Below are 17,359 nucleotides of genomic sequence, written 5' to 3' on the forward strand. Positions count from 1 at the left end.
TGCATATACTACCTGGACATATTTGTGGCCCAAAGAGAGGAGCAGTGACCTGAACACAGAAATCCTACTCAGTGGCCTGGCATCTTGGAATATGTGTAGAAGACTTTATCAGGTTTTAAAACTGCTCATGGTATTTCCACAAGTCTTCTTTAATCAGGGAAATAGATTTCTTTTTGTCTACCACATTCAAGTGTCAACATAATGAGATACTTCTGGCTCTGCTGGGAGTCTTAGGCAAATTCCTTAACCTCATTGCCTCAGTTTTCTCATCTGCAAAGTGGGAATCTTACCAGGACCTACCTCATAGGGTTGTTGTGAAGTCTAAATAGAGTTAATGCATATAAAGGCTTGGGGTGTCCAAACCAGGGCCGCATGTGACCCAGGATGGCTATGAATGTGGCCCAACACAAAATTGTAAATTTACTTAAAACCTTCCTTTTTGTTCATCAGTTTTCAATAGTGTTTGTGTATTTAATGTGTAGCCCAGGACAACTCTTCTTCTTCCAGTGTGGCCTAGAGATGCCAAAAGGCTGGACACTGCTGGGCGCTATGTAAGCCGTGGCGGTTATCATCATAACAACAGTATTATCCTCCTCCTCTGGGCTCGCTCTCCTGTCCTGGTGTTGCTATAGCAGCAGGGTCAGGCTGTCGTGACCTCTTTCCTGAGTAGCTTCCTAATTTATTTTCTTATTCTAAATCTGTATCTCTTCCAATATTGTCTTTATTTTATACAGTGGTCTGCAGACTTTATCAAAGTGTCTAAACTTCTTAATCTTGATTTCAAGACTCATCCCACCCTTACCTCCTGACACTAGTTTGACTCTCTGATGTTACATTTCACTGTACCTCGTCATGATCCTTCCCCTCCCCTGGAGCTGTGCTATTTTCTATTCCTTCAGTATATTCCCTTATTTTCCTTACTTGTCCTACCATTTTCTTGCTTTCATACCTGTTCGCACTGTTCTCTCCACTTGGGAGTTTATCTTTGGTTCAAATCCTAGCCATCCTTGACAGCCAGGCCCAAATGCCACCTCCACCCGGGGGCCTTCCTAAGCCTGTCATTTCCTCATCTCTCTTTCTTTTCTGAGCTCCAATGCACTTTGTCATTGTTGGGTTTTTCAGTCCTCAACCTAGTTACCTGCCATTGCAGCTATCAATTTATAATATACGCCCCCCCCTCCCCATTTAGTGTGTTCCATTGCCAAGCCTCTGAGGTCCTTGGAGACAGGCTGATTCTTCAGTGCGTCCTCCTCAGTCCTGTCCCCAGTCCTATCCTATGCACAGAGCAGGTCCTCTGCAAACAGGTTGGAAAATTAATGTTAACTGAGGAGCTTGGAATGACAGTCCAGTCTTGTGGTTCATCTCTTCTGTGACTTACTCTGTCACCTTACTGCTCTATATGTAGGAATATCTCAGCTCCACATGGAATGAAACAACAGGCTACCAGCAGGAAGCAAATATACAAAATGCACAACCGGTCCCCAAACAATGGATTGTTTTTTAAGAAGGAGCGATGAAAAAGCCATCTAGAGCGCAGTACCTTTATATCTGGTTACTACAGCGGCGTTGACACTCAGAGGCTCTTGGAAGCTGACGGTGAGCGATGTGCTGCTGCTCACCAGGAGACAGACATTGGTTGGCACCTCGGGGGCTCCTGAGACAGAAGGAAAAACACAGGATCTTAACAAAGCAAGTCCTTTTCAAACAGTGTTCCTGCATCTTCAAAGGATACCCTGAAACACACACTGTAGAAACATTTGTTTGTAGAGCCTAATAGCTTTGCTTTTGAACATTTTCATTAGAAGTCTCAATGGCCTTTATTTGTTGCCATCTTGGTCTTATTTGATCATTAGAACATCTTCTGAAGGGGTAAATAGTACCAGTTAAACCTCCCCAAAGTATCCCAGAAACACAATAGGAGGTTGGCTGGACCAGCAGAGAGAAGGCTACAAAGTGTTAGCAGGAACCATTACATTTTATAAAGTACTTTTGTGTAAATCATTTCATGGGAGACTTTTTGCAACCCTGTTGTAGAAAGGGCAAGTAACAGCATCCCCTCTTTCAGGATAAGGAAGCTGTAGCCCTAAGAGGCTAAATGACCTGTTCAAGGACACAATGAAGACACAGCTAGGATGAAAGCCCATGACTTTGGATGCCCAGTACTGGGCTCTTCCCAGTGTGGAAAGTTAACTTGCCTTGCTCCCATGCTGCCTCCTATTACACAGTGATATTTTTCTAAGAAAGAATTACATGGGCAAATGTCATGTCTACTAGCAGATTTCTGATGGCATTCATTATGTATTCCTTAACACTAAAAGGTATTTTGTAACTTAGAAAATTAAAAATTGATATCAAGTCTAAAAATGACTTCTAATATTAATTTGTCCTGATTGAAGCACAATAACAAATGCACTCACTAAAACGATCACCGATTTTTTTCTTTTTTTACTAAAAGAGCAAACGTATCAGCGTTGCTTCAGAGATTGTTAATATTAAAAGCAACCTTTCATTAATGTTGGTTAAGTCATTTGCTTCAACAGAAAGCCTAGTTTTGGAACTTAGTTTACAGTAATATTTCGGAAAACAAGATTTTCACTGCCTGTGGTCTTGTCACAGCTAAGGTCACCAGAGCAGAGGCAGATAATTTCCAAACTAATGAACTGCCCTTTCTCTCACATTTAAAATTTCAATATATTCCTAATTTTTTCTGCTGTTTAAGTAAGTTTCCTTTTGGAATAAAAGTTTAATATTTCACAACTGTTTGAATTTTCTATATATTTTTATATCAGAGGCTGCACTAAGCAGTACCTTCCAGTGCTGGTATTACCCAGAAACAAGACTCCCAAACTAACAAAAAGAATCAGTAAAAGAGAATGGAAGTAGACACAAAAGCATAATTCATGGACTGATCGACTGTCCTTTACAGCCCGTACTAACTGGAGGTCAGTTTACATAAGTTCTATATAAAAAATGCAGTAGAGAGTTGAAAACAACTTAAACTTGAGCTTGAAGCAGAAACTGGACAAATAGGCAAACAAATATTTTTCCACCTCCACATCCCAAAATATAGCCACTTAGGGCATCAGACCATCCAGGTCATTAGGCATTAGGGCGTAACGGGTGGAAAGTGCTAGATGAGTGTGACACGGTGGAGGGAGGCCAGCAGCACTGAAGCCTCATGGCTGTGGCCAGAGAACCTATCAGGAGCCAGAAAATCAAGCAAGACAAAAGATCCTTTTACAGCCTCTCACAGCCCTTGCTCCAGACAGGCTGACAACGGCCATCCATGACCCTGTAGTGTTACCAAAAACTCGGTCAAAGAAGGCCTGGCTGTCTCAAAGCAAGGTTTGGTCTAGTTAAACGTAGAAGTCCTTTGCTTATACTCACTGGCATGTTCGAAGCCTGTTTTCATGCGTCTGTAGAGCCGATACCTCCACTCCCAAGCTTTTAGCTGTTTCTCTTTCTCTGTGTTGTCCAGACTGAATCCTTCATTCTCCACTTGAGCAGACAGTTCGCTCACCCTCTCCTGCGCTTCTTGTACCAGTGTGTTGAGGTGCATTGCTCGGCTTTCCAGGCTGACAACTAAACAGAAAGAAATGGGTGACTCCTTTTTCTTTCTGGGGAAGTGCTGCCTGGCTGGCAAGAGACCTGAGCCCACTATGGGTTTTAAAAAATGCCTGGAGAAAGTGGGATCTATGTTCATTGTTAACGTCTTATTAGGATAAGGTCTAATTAGTGACATTCACAACTAAACTAAATGGTAAATCCATCCATTTAAGATATTCCCATCGCCCTCTGACCCTTTTGTGACAGGCACTGCATGTTAGCTGCTTAGCCGTCAGTTAGAATTCCGCTATCAAGTGCCCATGAGGACCACTTCTAATCCAGATGGCACACATTTGTTTCCACGATCTTCAGAGGGACAAGCACTTAGGGGCTAAAGCTCAGTAGGGCAAGGAAGGCACTGGGAAAAGTCGTCGATGAGGCAAGCTGCATTCTGCCAAAGTTGTTTGTTCTTTTTTTATTTTTTATTTTGGTAGAACCTGATTCAAATTTTCTGGTCTTAATCACTTTCTGCCCAGCTCATACACATTTTCATTTGTGTATCTTAGTGGTATAATTCTATTGATATCAGTCAATGTATTAACTGCTAACAGAGTGTTCCGTTACTACAAGAAATAAAAATAACACAGAACAAAGTGTTCTACTACAGCTGCCACAGTGGGTCTAGAGAGTTCTGAGAGTTGGGTGACCTGGGTGTGACCAGACATGGATCTTTGATTGCGGTCTCCTTGTTGGAATGGTCTCCGCAGGTGCCCTTGCCTGAGGGAGCAAGTTCTACTAGCTTCTCTTGCTGAGAGAGGTCACACAGTGTGGAACTTCTGTTTTACTCAACGCATGGCAGTCTTTGTTTGATTCACATCATACTGTGTACCCAACCTGCCCTTGTGCGAATGAATGCTCCTGTCAAGGGTATTTCACCTTCTGTGCCAGGCTAGGGGGCTGCTTCTTGTGGTGGCTCTCACTGCAAGAAGTGGCCAAGGTGGTCACGTGGTCACTTCAGAGGAGCCCTTGCTGGTCAATGATAATGGAAGACAGCCTCAGCATGGGCATGTGGTAGGGGACCAAATGATGACACAGATCAGAATCAAGTTCTGCAGATCTGTCACCAGCACTCTCTGTGACCAAAACGATATTTCCCCCTGGTGGGTGGGAGAGAACCCAACCATTTCATTATTCTAATGAAGGGGGAAAATATTATGGAGATAACTCAAGTGAAAATTTGTTAGGTGTATTTTGAAATGGAAATTAGGTGGTTATATATTCATATTCTCTGTGTTCATAGGCATGTTTGCATTAATTACAGGAAATGAATACTAATTTATTATTGCCCCTGCTCACCATCAGTCTAAATTTATTTACCGATGAGGTCAATGAAAAATTAGTTGAGTCTTTTTTTCTTTCTCTTTCTTTCTTTCTTCTTTCTTTTTAAAGTTGCTGTTCAGAACACTCAGGACTGTGTTTTGCTGCAGATTTGTCATGGTTAATGAATGTTGCTGTAGCAGTCAATCATGTACTCTAAATACTGTCACACTTTTTTTTAAAGCCTCAGTCATGAGCCATGACAGAAAAATAAACAAATAAATATAAAGCTAAAAAACTCTTTCACTGAGCAGCTACACTATGCAGAATCCCCCGGGAAGGCTAAAGGAGGCCAGAATAAATGATAATATAAGTGCTGTGGACGTAGGGAAGCAATGATGGTGTATGAACACGGAGGTTTTGGAGAAAAAAAATACACACACACACACGCGGGCGCATACTCCAGTGGAAAAATTGGCAATATTAGTAGCCTCAAGGTGCAATTTCCTGGAGCAGTGAGATTGACAAGTCAGTACTAAATGCTGTTAATTTAACTAACTTCAGATTAATGGTGGAGTCTGCTATGACTGAAGCCCTCAAACACAGTCTCATTATAGCCTTGCTGGGAAGGTCCTAAATATAGGCATTGACAGTTTAAAACAAATTCGTATACATTTGTGTATTTTTAGACATAGGTTAGGCGTCAGAGTTTGTGTCACAGTTTTCAGGTTGATTAATTGACCCAGTAACTGCACCCTCTACCCACTGCCCCCTCCTCCTTCCACCCCAAATTGTAGAGAAAATGGGGGGATTGTCCTTGCTAAGTCATTCAGTGAGCTTTTCATTGTGAGCCTGGTGTTTGAATTGCATGCGCGCGTCAACACTGGGGTGATAGACACATGATTTATAAAAATAAATTTCTCTAATACTATAAAATCCCCCCTATTAATTTTTATATTCACAACAGTTATTACTGGTGTGAATTCCAGGTGGCATTTCAGATGGACAGCTTCTCTAGAGCTCTGCTTGGCTCCCCCTGAAATTTTTCCTTCTTTCCCTAGCATAACATGTTTTATTTCTAGACTTTCGCTTTCCTCCTAGGCTGGAGACATGATGCCTTTGGAGTTGTAGGGGTAAATGGATTCATCACCTTAAAGCATTTTTGCCTTTTCATAGACAAATAAGGGAGATCCACAGAATTTTATGGACAGGTAAACTTTGCAAGGTCAGCTGGATCCCTGTACTTCTCAAACTGGATCCCTAAACCACCACATAATACGACACGTGCTGGTGCTGGTGGGGTGCAGTGGGCGTCTCCACAGCCACGGAATGAATAGGTACATCTTCCCGGAGCACCAAATTTCTCACGCAGGTTTGGGTGAAAGCACGTTATTTAGATATTAAAACGAACACTTCTGTTATGGAGGAGAATGGAAAATTTCCCCACAAATTGAAGATTTTTTAAAAAAGGCAAACTTTATAGAAATTTCTTTTCTTCCCCTCAGGCCTAGTCTCCAGGTGCCCCTGGGAATGTGCTCACTTGCCTCTGTTGTTAGCAGTAATTCCATGTGGAGTTGGAGAGGCACTGACTGAGCCAGTGGTTTCCAGCCAGTTCACCAAATTAATAGCTTAATAAAACACTCTCTTTTGAAAGATTTTCTTTATTGACTACCGAATCAGCTGACTCATAAATTAATCATTTTCTCCCTATTATGAATGACCTATATAACTTCAACAGAAGCATCTGTTCAGTATGAGATAATCAACCTAACAAGCTTGGTTAATATATTTTAAGCAAAAGCAAGTACAAATGATGATTATGTTAGATTGTGTATGTGTAGTTTTATCTTGAATAATAGCGTGATAGTTTAGGCGTTTGACCCCTCTGGGAGCCCCATTGCTGTTTGTGCCACCCCGGGATGAGAACCTTTTCATCCCCCTTATTTAAGATAATCATCCCACCTCCCGGAGCCCAGGGAGGTGGGATGATTATTCGAGGTTTTCTTAAAAACCTTAAAAAACTCAGTGAACTTCCTCTACACCGAATGGAATACAGATTAACCTGTTATTTATTATTGCAGTTTTCCAATTGTTACCTATTTGTCATGAGATTGGTGAATTCGTTTTGGTTGGTTGGTTGGACATAGAAACTAGAAAGGCCATGGCTATTTTATGATTGATTTTCCTGCCCATCCACCTCTTGTATTCTTGGATCCATTCCCCTTTCACTTCCACCCTCTGAATACTTCCCCCTTGAGTCCAGAGCTCCTGGACCTGTTTGCAAGGTTTGGCCTTTTCTCTGACTGCAGTCGATCCCTTCTCCAGCCAAGCAGCCATCCCTCTGCACAGCCACAGCCAGCACAATAGAGGGTCTGTGAGTGTGTGGTGAGCCGTCCGGCGGGGGCAAGGCCGCTCGGCGGCTCCTGAAATAGGCTCCTTGCTATTGTGGTGTTTAATTATCAACAGCATTTCTACCACCCAGTGTTTCTGAGTGGGTATTTGTTATAAGACCTGCCCAGCTAATTAACTACTGGGTGGGAGTTGGGGGAGGGGCAGGCACTTGGTGTTCAAAGAATACAATTAGGGTTACTGTTTAAATCCTGAGATAAATAATGATCAGACTGAGTGGATTTTCTTCACCATCAAAACCTAAACTACAGATCACCAACTACTTATTTGCCTTACCAGTTCTTAATTTCACCTTTGCCCTGCAATTGGTAAATTTGGGCCTGGTTGATAATTTGCTTAAAAGCTTGAAAATATAATGAGGGTAAAACATAAACTACTTTTATTTAATTTTTGAGTATGAAGGTGAATATTTTTTAATTTAAAAAATTTTAAAAATTGCCATTGACATTCAGTATTATTTTGTATTAGTTTCAGGTGTGTAGCGCAGTGGTTGGAGGCAGTCATGCACTTTTACAACATGGTCTCCCCCATATTTCCAGGACCTACCAGGCACCGTGCATAGTTACTATAATATCGACAACATTCCCTATGCTGTCCTTTGCATCCCCATGACACCTTTGTGACTCCCAGTTTGTACTTCTTGATCCCTCCACCGTTTTCTCCCAGCCCTCCAAATCCTCTACTCATCTGGCAACCGTCCGTGTGTTCTCTATCTGAGTCTGTTTCTGTATTGTTTGTTTGCTTATTTTATTCTTTAGACTCCACATGTAAGTAAAATCATAAAGTGTTCATCTTTCTCTGCCTGGCTTATTTTACTTAGTATAATACCCTCAAGGTTCATTCAGTTGTCACAAGAGATAAGATTTCATTCTTTTTTATGGCAGAGTAATACTCCATTGTATATATGTGCCACATTTTCTTTATCCAGTCTTCTATTATTTATTATAGTGTTACTTATAATAACCAAGATGTGGAAGCAACCTAAATTCCCACTAACTTTAATTTTCTAATTGAGTCTTTTAGGGAACAGTTGCTTGAAAAAAATGAATGCATTTGCCCATTAATAATGATATACCGTTTTTCAATTTAGCAGTAATTGTTCTATTGTTATTAGCATTTTCCTTGGTTTCACTGATGGAAAAACTGGCGCTGAGACAAGCGTTCAATCTAGTGTTCAAAGGGAGCCTTACAAACCAGCCTTGGGGACCCTTTCCTGTAGTGCCCTTGGCCCTGTATGACTTCCTTCACTTCACTTTTAATTTTGACTTAAAGAGTTTAATTTTAAAAAGTTTCCTTATCTTGAGCTGAAATCTGCTTTCTTATTATTTCCAAAGTGGAGGTAAGGTGGTAAAAGGGCTTTAGGGTCCTTATAGTGGCTTATGAATGTGTGACCCTAACCAGTTACACTGACATCTTGAGCTGAAGTGTCTCATCGCTATGTACCCATCTCACAAGCTGTCCTAAGTTAGTGATAATCTTTACAGAGAAGGCTCTGTATTAGTGGAGGCTTGTATTGTTGGTACACCCATTGTTCTGTATAAATAAATAAAATACTTGTTTTTATAAAATAGCTCTATGTTCTTGCATTAAAAACAAAACAAAACAAAACTTCTTGCCCTGGCTGGATGGCTCAGTGGACTGAGCTGAGCACCAGCCTGCAAACCAAAAGATCGCCAGTTTGATTCCTGGTCAGGGCACATGCCTGGGTTGTGGGCCAGGTGCCAGGTAGGGGGCGTGTGAGAGGCACGTTGTTACATTGATGTTTCTCCTGCACATCGATGTTTCTCTCCCTCACTTTCTCTCTCCCTTCCCTTCTCTCTAAAAACAAACAAACAAACAAACAAACAAACCCTCTTTCCCCAGATAAAAATTTTCCGTTCCAGCTATCATTCAGAAGTGTTATGTACTAAGTGGTGTCAATTTCAACCTATCTGTTATTTCAAAGGAGTAAACAAGATCATGTAGGTATAAACCTCACATTGTAAGCCAATGTCCTCTGGGCAACGAAGATACTAGTTAATAAAATTTATCTTTGCTGATCATTAGTGACAACCTCCTAACAACCTCACAACTGACTTGTTTTCAGGTAGGGACATCAAAAGAAATAATGCAGAGGTGTTCCAATAACTGAATGTTCTTTAATTCAAACACTCTCATATCAGAAAAACTCAAACTGTAAGTTTTGGTTCACCCATATTGCTAAGGTTTAGGACTCAGAATTCACTTTGGTCACTTATTTTCAGGTTTTCCAAGGACTTGGAGAGAGTGGTTCCAAAAATGTTTTAGAGATTTGGAGATTAAATCTTTCAGTTTAATTACTGTGGAACTTTCTTCTCTTAGAACTCATTACCCCCTGGACACGGGGCTCTGGAATGTTTTTCTCTGCTAACTTTCCAGCAGAGCGTGGATTCACAAAGTCCACATTATATCGTTTAGGTTGCAATTGTGATTCTTTAAGAAGCCAGAGCCAGTGACACAGAGAGGGACTTCCTGCCCAGGTCTCCCAAACTGCAAGGGGCAAATGGACATTTTCTCTAAAACAAACACATAAAACACTGGGAGAAATTATTTAGGAACTGCAAAGCAGATTACCCAGTGATGTTTCTAGGGAGTTTAAGTATGAAAGAGGATAACCATATCTTCTGCTAATGTTTTTACTACTTCCTGGTAGAAATATAGTGTGAGCCACAGCATTTAAAATTTCCTAGTATTCACATTAAAAATGAAAAAAATAGGTGAAATTAATACTAATAATATATTTTATTTAACTCAGTAGATCTAAAATATTATTTCCACATGTAATCAGTATAAAATTATTAATGTGATATATATTCAGTGTAAATTTTATTTAGAATGTATTCGGATCAGACACATTGGAAGTACTCAAGAGTTATTTGTGGCTAGCGGCTCCTGTGTTGGACAGTGAAGTTTTAGCACATAAAATTCTATAAACTTTAAAAATTGCTTGTATTGGGCAGTGTCTTCATAACACAAACTGTATAACAGATGGATAAAACATTTAAATTCTTTACTAGAAACTCTCGGGTTTTATTTTGTTTTCGAAAGTTACACTAGCTACCAACTTTTTTGACCATTTATAATGTGCCAGGGAAATGTTTTAAAGCTATTGTTACATTTAATTCTCATCAATCCTAGGTAGGTAGTGGGGGACCCAGTTTTCAGGTGGCCTCAGTGGCCGCTCTCTCTGGGAATCCACACCCTCCTCCTCCACTGCACTGATGCTGGTCTGTGTGATCAACAAGATTCGGGAGAAACAGTAGTTTATCACTTCTGAGACTGGGTTATAAAAGACACTGTTGTTTTTATCTTGGTTGTGCTCTCTCTTTCTCTCTCTCCAATCATGTGCTCTGGGAAAGCCAGCTGCCCTGTCAGGGAGCAGCTCTGTGGAGAGGCTCGTGCAGAAAGGAACATGAGTCTCCTGTCAACAGTCACTGTAAGCAGGCTTGGAAGTGTGCGCTCTGGATCTGTCGGGCCTCGGGAAGCCAGGGTGGGGGCCTAGACTACGGGTGTGTGCACATGCACACCCATGTGTTGAGCGGGCTGTCAGAGGTATCTTTTAACTTTGTCTGTAAAGTTGTGTTTTTTTGACCAGGAGAATGCATTGTGTGTTCTGTGTATATTTAAAAATCAAAACCAAAAGAATGAAAAGACAATTATCAACTTTTTAGGAGCAGGTAACTGTAACTTAGGATGTGGCCACTTGACATCTAAATAATTATTTGGAAACACAAAAAAAGATCAGTTCACTTGATATTTAGTAAAATCATTGCCTTCAAGATACATAATATAGTCATACCCTTAAGTAGGAGTAGCCTTGGGATTCATTCAATTATTTAACACATTTATTGAGCATCTACTGATTGCTAGGGATTTTGTGATAAATGAGACAGTTAACTTCTGCTTATGTGGAGTCTACTTTCTAATACAGGGGAGACAGAAAATAAGTGAATAAAAATATTCAGAAAAATGCCATATAGTGATAAATGCTATAAGGAAAATTAAAATAAAATGCTGCAATTAAATTAAACTGAAATAAAGTGACTTTAGCCTTTGGACTTGGTGGCCAGAGAAAGCCTCTCATGAAGCTGAAATGTTAAGAAGGAGTTGACCATGTAACAGTCGAGATTTAAAGCCTTCCAAATACAGGAAATAGCACATCTGAAGGCCCTCTGGGTAAGACAGTGTGGCACATTGAAGGGGCGGCATGGAGGCTGGTGGAGCTGGTATATCATGGGTGAGGGGTGAGCAGCAGGGGTTGAGGTTCCAGGAGCAGGTTTTTAAGCCTGGGTGAGGATTTGTCCCCCTATTTTAATGATGCAGATCAAAACTACCTGGAAACTCATTCTACAAACCTGTCCAAGGCTCGTTCTTTACATATTCTTAATGGTTGCAAATCTTTGTCCTTTGAGGGTGGATTTGATTTCAGAAACCCTCTCTAAATCACGTCTGGTGAACATGGAGGGTGATGACGCTGGGCAGTGCTGTTTTGGAACAAAAATCAGGTGTGACTCTAAGCAGCGAGTCAGATTTTCTCATAAACTGGCTCCGAGGACAAATCCGAAAGTGTTTAGAGCAATGGCAGCACTGTTGGAGCAAGTGCGGGCTCTCCCAGGAGGACCGTGTTAAAGGAGAGCATTCGCGTGGACTGCAGACTTGCCGCTGTGTTCGTTTACATAGAGCCGGCCTCATTAGTTTATAGTCACACCTCTTAGACGTGCCCTGAACCAGTCCCAGCCCCAGCCCCAGCCCTCGACTACCGCAGAAACGAGGGGTGCATCCTGACGAGTCTGCCAGAGTTGTGACACTGGTGTCTGTGCCATGCCCGGGCGACACTCCGCAGTTGCATTTTATGAAGTAACTGAACATAACTCATTCCGGGTGACATTTCCTAGTTCCATAGGCAGTATCCAAGAGAGAGTGAGAGACAGGGGTGCACCCAGAAATGCAGTGAGCCAGGAGAGGGGCTGGGGAGAAGGGAGACGCTGCTCCAGGAAAGGGCTGAAAGACGAGAGTGAGGAGGGTTCCACCATCCTTCCCTCCATGTTACTAAGCAATGTAAAGATAAAGACCATCAGGCTACACCTACAACCAAATTCTACAACAGAACCCGGAAAACAACAACAACAACAACAACAACAAAAGGTACCCCAAAGTATAAATTGCTGGAAGCCTTAGAGGTTTTTCCCCATATATTGTATGAGCCCTGCACACAAAATGTGTCTGTGTGTATGAGCTAAAATTTGACACTTGCAATTCCCAGCAGCACGAGACAGGGCTTAAAATTACAACTGGACATTTCTGAGTCACTACTATGTGCTGGGTTCTGGGATCAAAAGATGAGACAAAATCCATGTGAGTGATAGGATTTGCACATAGTAGGTATCCAAAAAGAATGGGCTTCTTTATGATTACTATTTACAGAGCCTAAATGGTGCCAAATAAAAGCAGCCTCAGAAAGGCAAAGACCTCATTGATGATTCAGCAAATTCCTCTGGAGACTGTTGAAGTGTGATTTGAGGGTGGGAGCAGGGTATGAGTTAGTCAGGATAAGGGAGGGGTTTATGACTGGGGACTTTCCCACATGCGGACAAGTCTTTCTCAGATAGCAGCTGTTCAATTGAGCATGAGTCCTGGCGACTGGATACTGAATGGAGGGAGCAAGCAAAGGCGCAGCCCCAGGGGTCACGAGGTGCCTCTGTACTTCAGTTCTTCTGCTCCAAGCCTTTCAGAGTCTGTGCCTGTTTCCTGAGCTCAGGGCTCCCATCCGAGAGGAAGTACTTGGGATTCTATTTTAATAGTGACTGATGTTTTCTCCTAGAAGGAATGAGTATTACTTTGTGCTGCTTGCCTAAAGGTGGAGGAACAGGAAAAAGTCGCTGAATAAAGACAGTCGACTCATCTAATGGGCAGGCGGGGGTTCTGAACGTATTTAACCTTGAGGCAATGTACGAGTTTGGGTGTCCACTTGTGGGACTTTCCTATGATATGGAAGTGCACATGCTTGGGTTTCAAGCCCTCTTTATGAAGAACACCTGCATACAGTTCTGTGATTGAGGAGCTAAAGACTGAAGACAGGCTTGGGAGTTAAGTCCCTAAACTCATCTGTGTTTTTGTGATTCTTATGAAATGGGGAGAATTACAGAGCACTTTCTTCTGCGTTGTGCTGGATTCTTGGTCGACATAGTGGGAGCACATTGGGCTAGTTTTCAGAAGGGAACGCCCAGGGGAAGGGAGGACAGACAACTAACCCTGTTGGAAACCCTGCACTGTGCTTTGAGATGCTTGACAGTCATTGAAGAGGAGCAAGTGGAGGATCAGGGGAGGAAGGAATCGAGCCTCTGTGGTGTGGTAGTAAGTGTGTTAGTGCTTTTCCACAAACACCAAAGCACTGAACACCGAAGATCTGGGTTCAAACCCAGATGTGTGCCTCCACCACTTACTTGTTTTGTAGAATTATTTAACTAACTCCCAGCTCTCAAGCCAGCAAAGGCATTTTTGAAATGTGTAAAACACTCTAGGAACTTAAGACCTCATTGTTATTTTTCTTCTCTTTAACCTTCTCTCAGCAGCTTTGGGGAAACAATTTGTAGCAGGTGTTTACTTATTTGGCTCTGACTGGCAACCGTGGTTTTTCTCACGAGCTAGCTCATACTCATGCACAGGAGCAATTCTCTTTCTTTTGTACTTGATATGTAAAGTGACTTAAAACTCCCTGAAGACAGATTGTGTCCTGTTGTCCCACCCATCTCCAATAGGAATGGCAACTTAGTGCACAGAACAGAATAAAGAAATACACCATAGGATGTTAGCAAACAGCACACAGGGAAAGATGCAGGGCCCATCTCTCCCTGCATCTGGCCACACCCTCCTTATTGGTTCTTTGGGAAGGCAGTAAGTTTGCATAGAAGGATCGCAGGCATGGGTGTCCCACAGACTTGGGCTTGCATTTTTGACATCCCTATTCCTTTTTGATAGATATGTGACCTTTGGTTAGCCATTTAGCCTCTCAGGATAAAAAAATTCCTCTTTAAGAGGAGTTAATAACATTCCCCTCTACCTACCCCAAAGGGCCAGTGTGAAAATTGGAGATAATGTAAGTGGAGACTTAACAGACAGTCAAGGTCCCTTTGCCATTTTTACACACGTGGGAGTCTATACATCACACCATGTCTTTGAGTTGTGGGGTGGCCAAGGTGACTTAGGTGTCCTGTTTCCCAGAGGCTAAAACCCGGGTTTATCTCTCACTGTCATTTACAACTTAGTGATGATGCTTATGGTTATCATTCTTGAGGGAATGAGAAAAACCAGAGATCTTTGAACAAATTTGCTTGGGTTCTTTTATAGAGATTTAATTATGCACAAAGGGGCTTGGGGAGCATGGGGGTCTTACTGGTTTCAAGAAAACGGAGAATTCTTTGTAGCGTCTCAGGTAAGTAGGACTAATGTTTCATCCAGCCCCGTGCAGGCAACATCTGCATGAATGGTCTCCTTGTTCCCATAGAATGGGGCTCAGTCTGCATTCTCTCTGCTCAGACCTTTGCTTCTCTGCCACTGCTCTCTCACTGGGTCTTCGGGACAGGCATTATTGCACAGAGATTGGAAGGTAGCAAATAAGCCTTTTCAATTTCTTCCGGCCTTATGTGCCCCTCCCTGAAAATCCTCCAGTCCACTAAAAGGAAGCAGCACTTTGATGACGAAGCCCTCGTGGAAGAGCCCCGATCCTGCTCAACGCAAACCCTCATTCTCTGTGACATGGATGTGGTGAGCTTAGCATTTCTCAAATAATGAGTTTTCTGATACAAGGGTCTGCCTCTGTACCTAGTCTTTGGGTGGCAGGGGTTGATGAAATTTAGAACCAGAGATGTGACCTCTAATTATATATTTGCTTGCGTCTCTTTCAGCCTTCTGGGTCTCACCACTTGGAAGTAAGTGAATCAGTATTAGTGAAACTAACAGTTTGGTGAGTTTACTTTTTTCTTTTAGGAAACATAAAAACTGTGGCTCAGAGCCACTGTGGTCATTGGGTCAGAGAGTTTGCACCGAGGGGAATGTGAGTGCCTGCCTCAGAATGTGGCTGTGAGGATTAAAGGCGTGAATACACGTAAAGTGCTCAGAATAGTGCCTGGCACAGGCTGAGGGCTGTGTGATTTTGTCCCGTCCGCTCCTGGGCAGGTCTGCCGTCGGCCCCACAGCAGCTCCCTTTGGCTGGTAATCTCAGCTCGACTTCAAAACATATCCAGAAAGAAGCCATTCACAAAGACCACATATTACATGATTCCATTTATGTAGAATGTCCAGAATAGGCAAATCTATGGGAACTGAAAGTAGATTAGTGGTTGCCCAGGGCAGAGGGCAGTGCGAGGTCAGGGGTTGGGTGTTCTGGGGAGGCGATGACAGTGGTCTAAAGTTGATAGTGATGACAGTGTCACAATTCTGTACATATGCTACAAACCACTGAATTGTCCACATTACGTGGGTGAATTGTACGGCACGTGGGTTACAGCTCAATCACACTGTTAAGAAATACATCCAGAATTCCACCGCCACCCGCCATCAATGCCATTAGCGTGCTAGTCCAGGCCACTCTTCGTGTCTCGTGGACCACTGCAGCAGACTCCTCGCTGCCCCCCCAGGCTCACCACCGCCCTCCACCGTCTGCTCTCCAGAGCACTGTCGTGCCCTTTGGAAATGTGAAGCAGAGCATGCCATTCACCTGCTTCAGCAGCTCCCCTGTATCCCCAGCGCACTACAGTTCAAGGGGACTGCCTGCCCCTGGCCTGAATGACCTGCTCCCTCAGCAATCAGTCTCTCCTTTGTTCAGTTTGCTTTAGCCACGCCAGCCTTCTCGCTCTTCAGCTATGGCGATCTCATTCCCATCTGCCTCAGCACACCTTTCTACTCGACGTCCAGTCTGCCTAGAATTTGACCCCACGCCTCATGGCTTATTCTTTGACGTTATACAGGACTGGGCTCAAACGTCACCCCATCAGAGAGGCACTCCGCTCCATCCGCAGAGTTCCCACTCCATCAACCTCTAGCCGCTCATTCATTTTATTCATAGTATTTATCACTATTTCAGTTTATATTTTGATTTATCTACTTACTTGCTTATGGGAAGTCCCCTCCATAGTTATGTAATTTCTGTGAGAACAGGGATTTTCTCTTGCTCACTACTGCATTCTTAGTACCTAGAACAATGCCCTATCCTCAGTGTTTGTTGAATGAATGAATGAATGAATGAAGCCACCATATTGATTATGGACAGGAAGACAATATCACACACATACTTAATTTTTTCTATGTATACTTCCTGTTCCATAGCCTCACTTAGAGTATTTCACAGTTAGTTGTATTCTTAGGAGTGTATTCCTTCGGGGTTCCTTTTCAATACCATTCAGTATAGTCTGTTTAGAAAGTAACTCAATGCTTAGACTGATAAACCCTATCGCTGGTTGCATGGAAGTCCATGAAAACATGTAACAGATTTCAGAATCTATGCTTAGTCAGTCATCATGCTCCTAAGGTCATCATGGCTGTTTCAGTGACAGAAAGCTGAGGTCTAACCCTCCTCTGTTATCCTCAGGTTTACTCACAGTGTGGACTCTCTCTGGCCCCTGTCCTCAGGAGGGTCTTAGCAATGGGCACGTTGTTGGTCATGATGGCGATATCCAGAGGCGTCAAGCCCTCACTGTTGGGCGTGTTGAGGTCCAGTTCCTCTGCGGTGTACTGATACAAAAGGATCTGCACGGCGTCCATGTCCTGCTGTTCGACTGCTTCAAACATGGCTTCGTTGCCCTGGAAGTTCTGGAGAACAGAAGCAGGTTAGCACGATGGCATAGACTAGCATGTCTTTGTGGCTTAGCTGTGGAACTTAACAGACTGCTTCCATGACTGCATTCCCAATTACAAGGGATACAACTTGAATTTTAGCCCAAGGTCTCCAAAGTAAACACTGCGTTGGACCCTCCCTGTATCGTTTCTGTTGTCCACTGAACAGATATGTACATTTAGATGCACTGGGACAATACAGTTGAGCATGGTTAGTCTATAGATGGGAGCAAACATC

General features: G+C 42.7%; 1 protein-coding gene across 1 annotated transcript in view; it reads right to left on the minus strand.

The window, feature by feature from the left end:
• Positions 1–17,359, minus strand: part of ANKFN1 (ankyrin repeat and fibronectin type III domain containing 1) — a 297,585-nt gene that overhangs the window by 107,937 nt on the left and 172,289 nt on the right. Inside the window, exons 5-7 of the mRNA XM_024573255.3 lie at positions 16,887–17,097; positions 3,388–3,582; positions 1,541–1,654 (exon numbers count right to left, since the gene is read on the minus strand). Of these exons, the coding sequence (XP_024429023.2) occupies positions 1,541–1,654; positions 3,388–3,582; positions 16,887–17,097 (520 nt within the window). The remainder of the gene's footprint in view (positions 1–1,540; positions 1,655–3,387; positions 3,583–16,886; positions 17,098–17,359) is intronic.

The sequence above is a fragment of the Desmodus rotundus genome, chromosome 9 (genome assembly GCF_022682495.2).
Source record: "Desmodus rotundus isolate HL8 chromosome 9, HLdesRot8A.1, whole genome shotgun sequence".
Classification (NCBI taxonomy): Eukaryota; Metazoa; Chordata; class Mammalia; order Chiroptera; family Phyllostomidae; genus Desmodus; species Desmodus rotundus.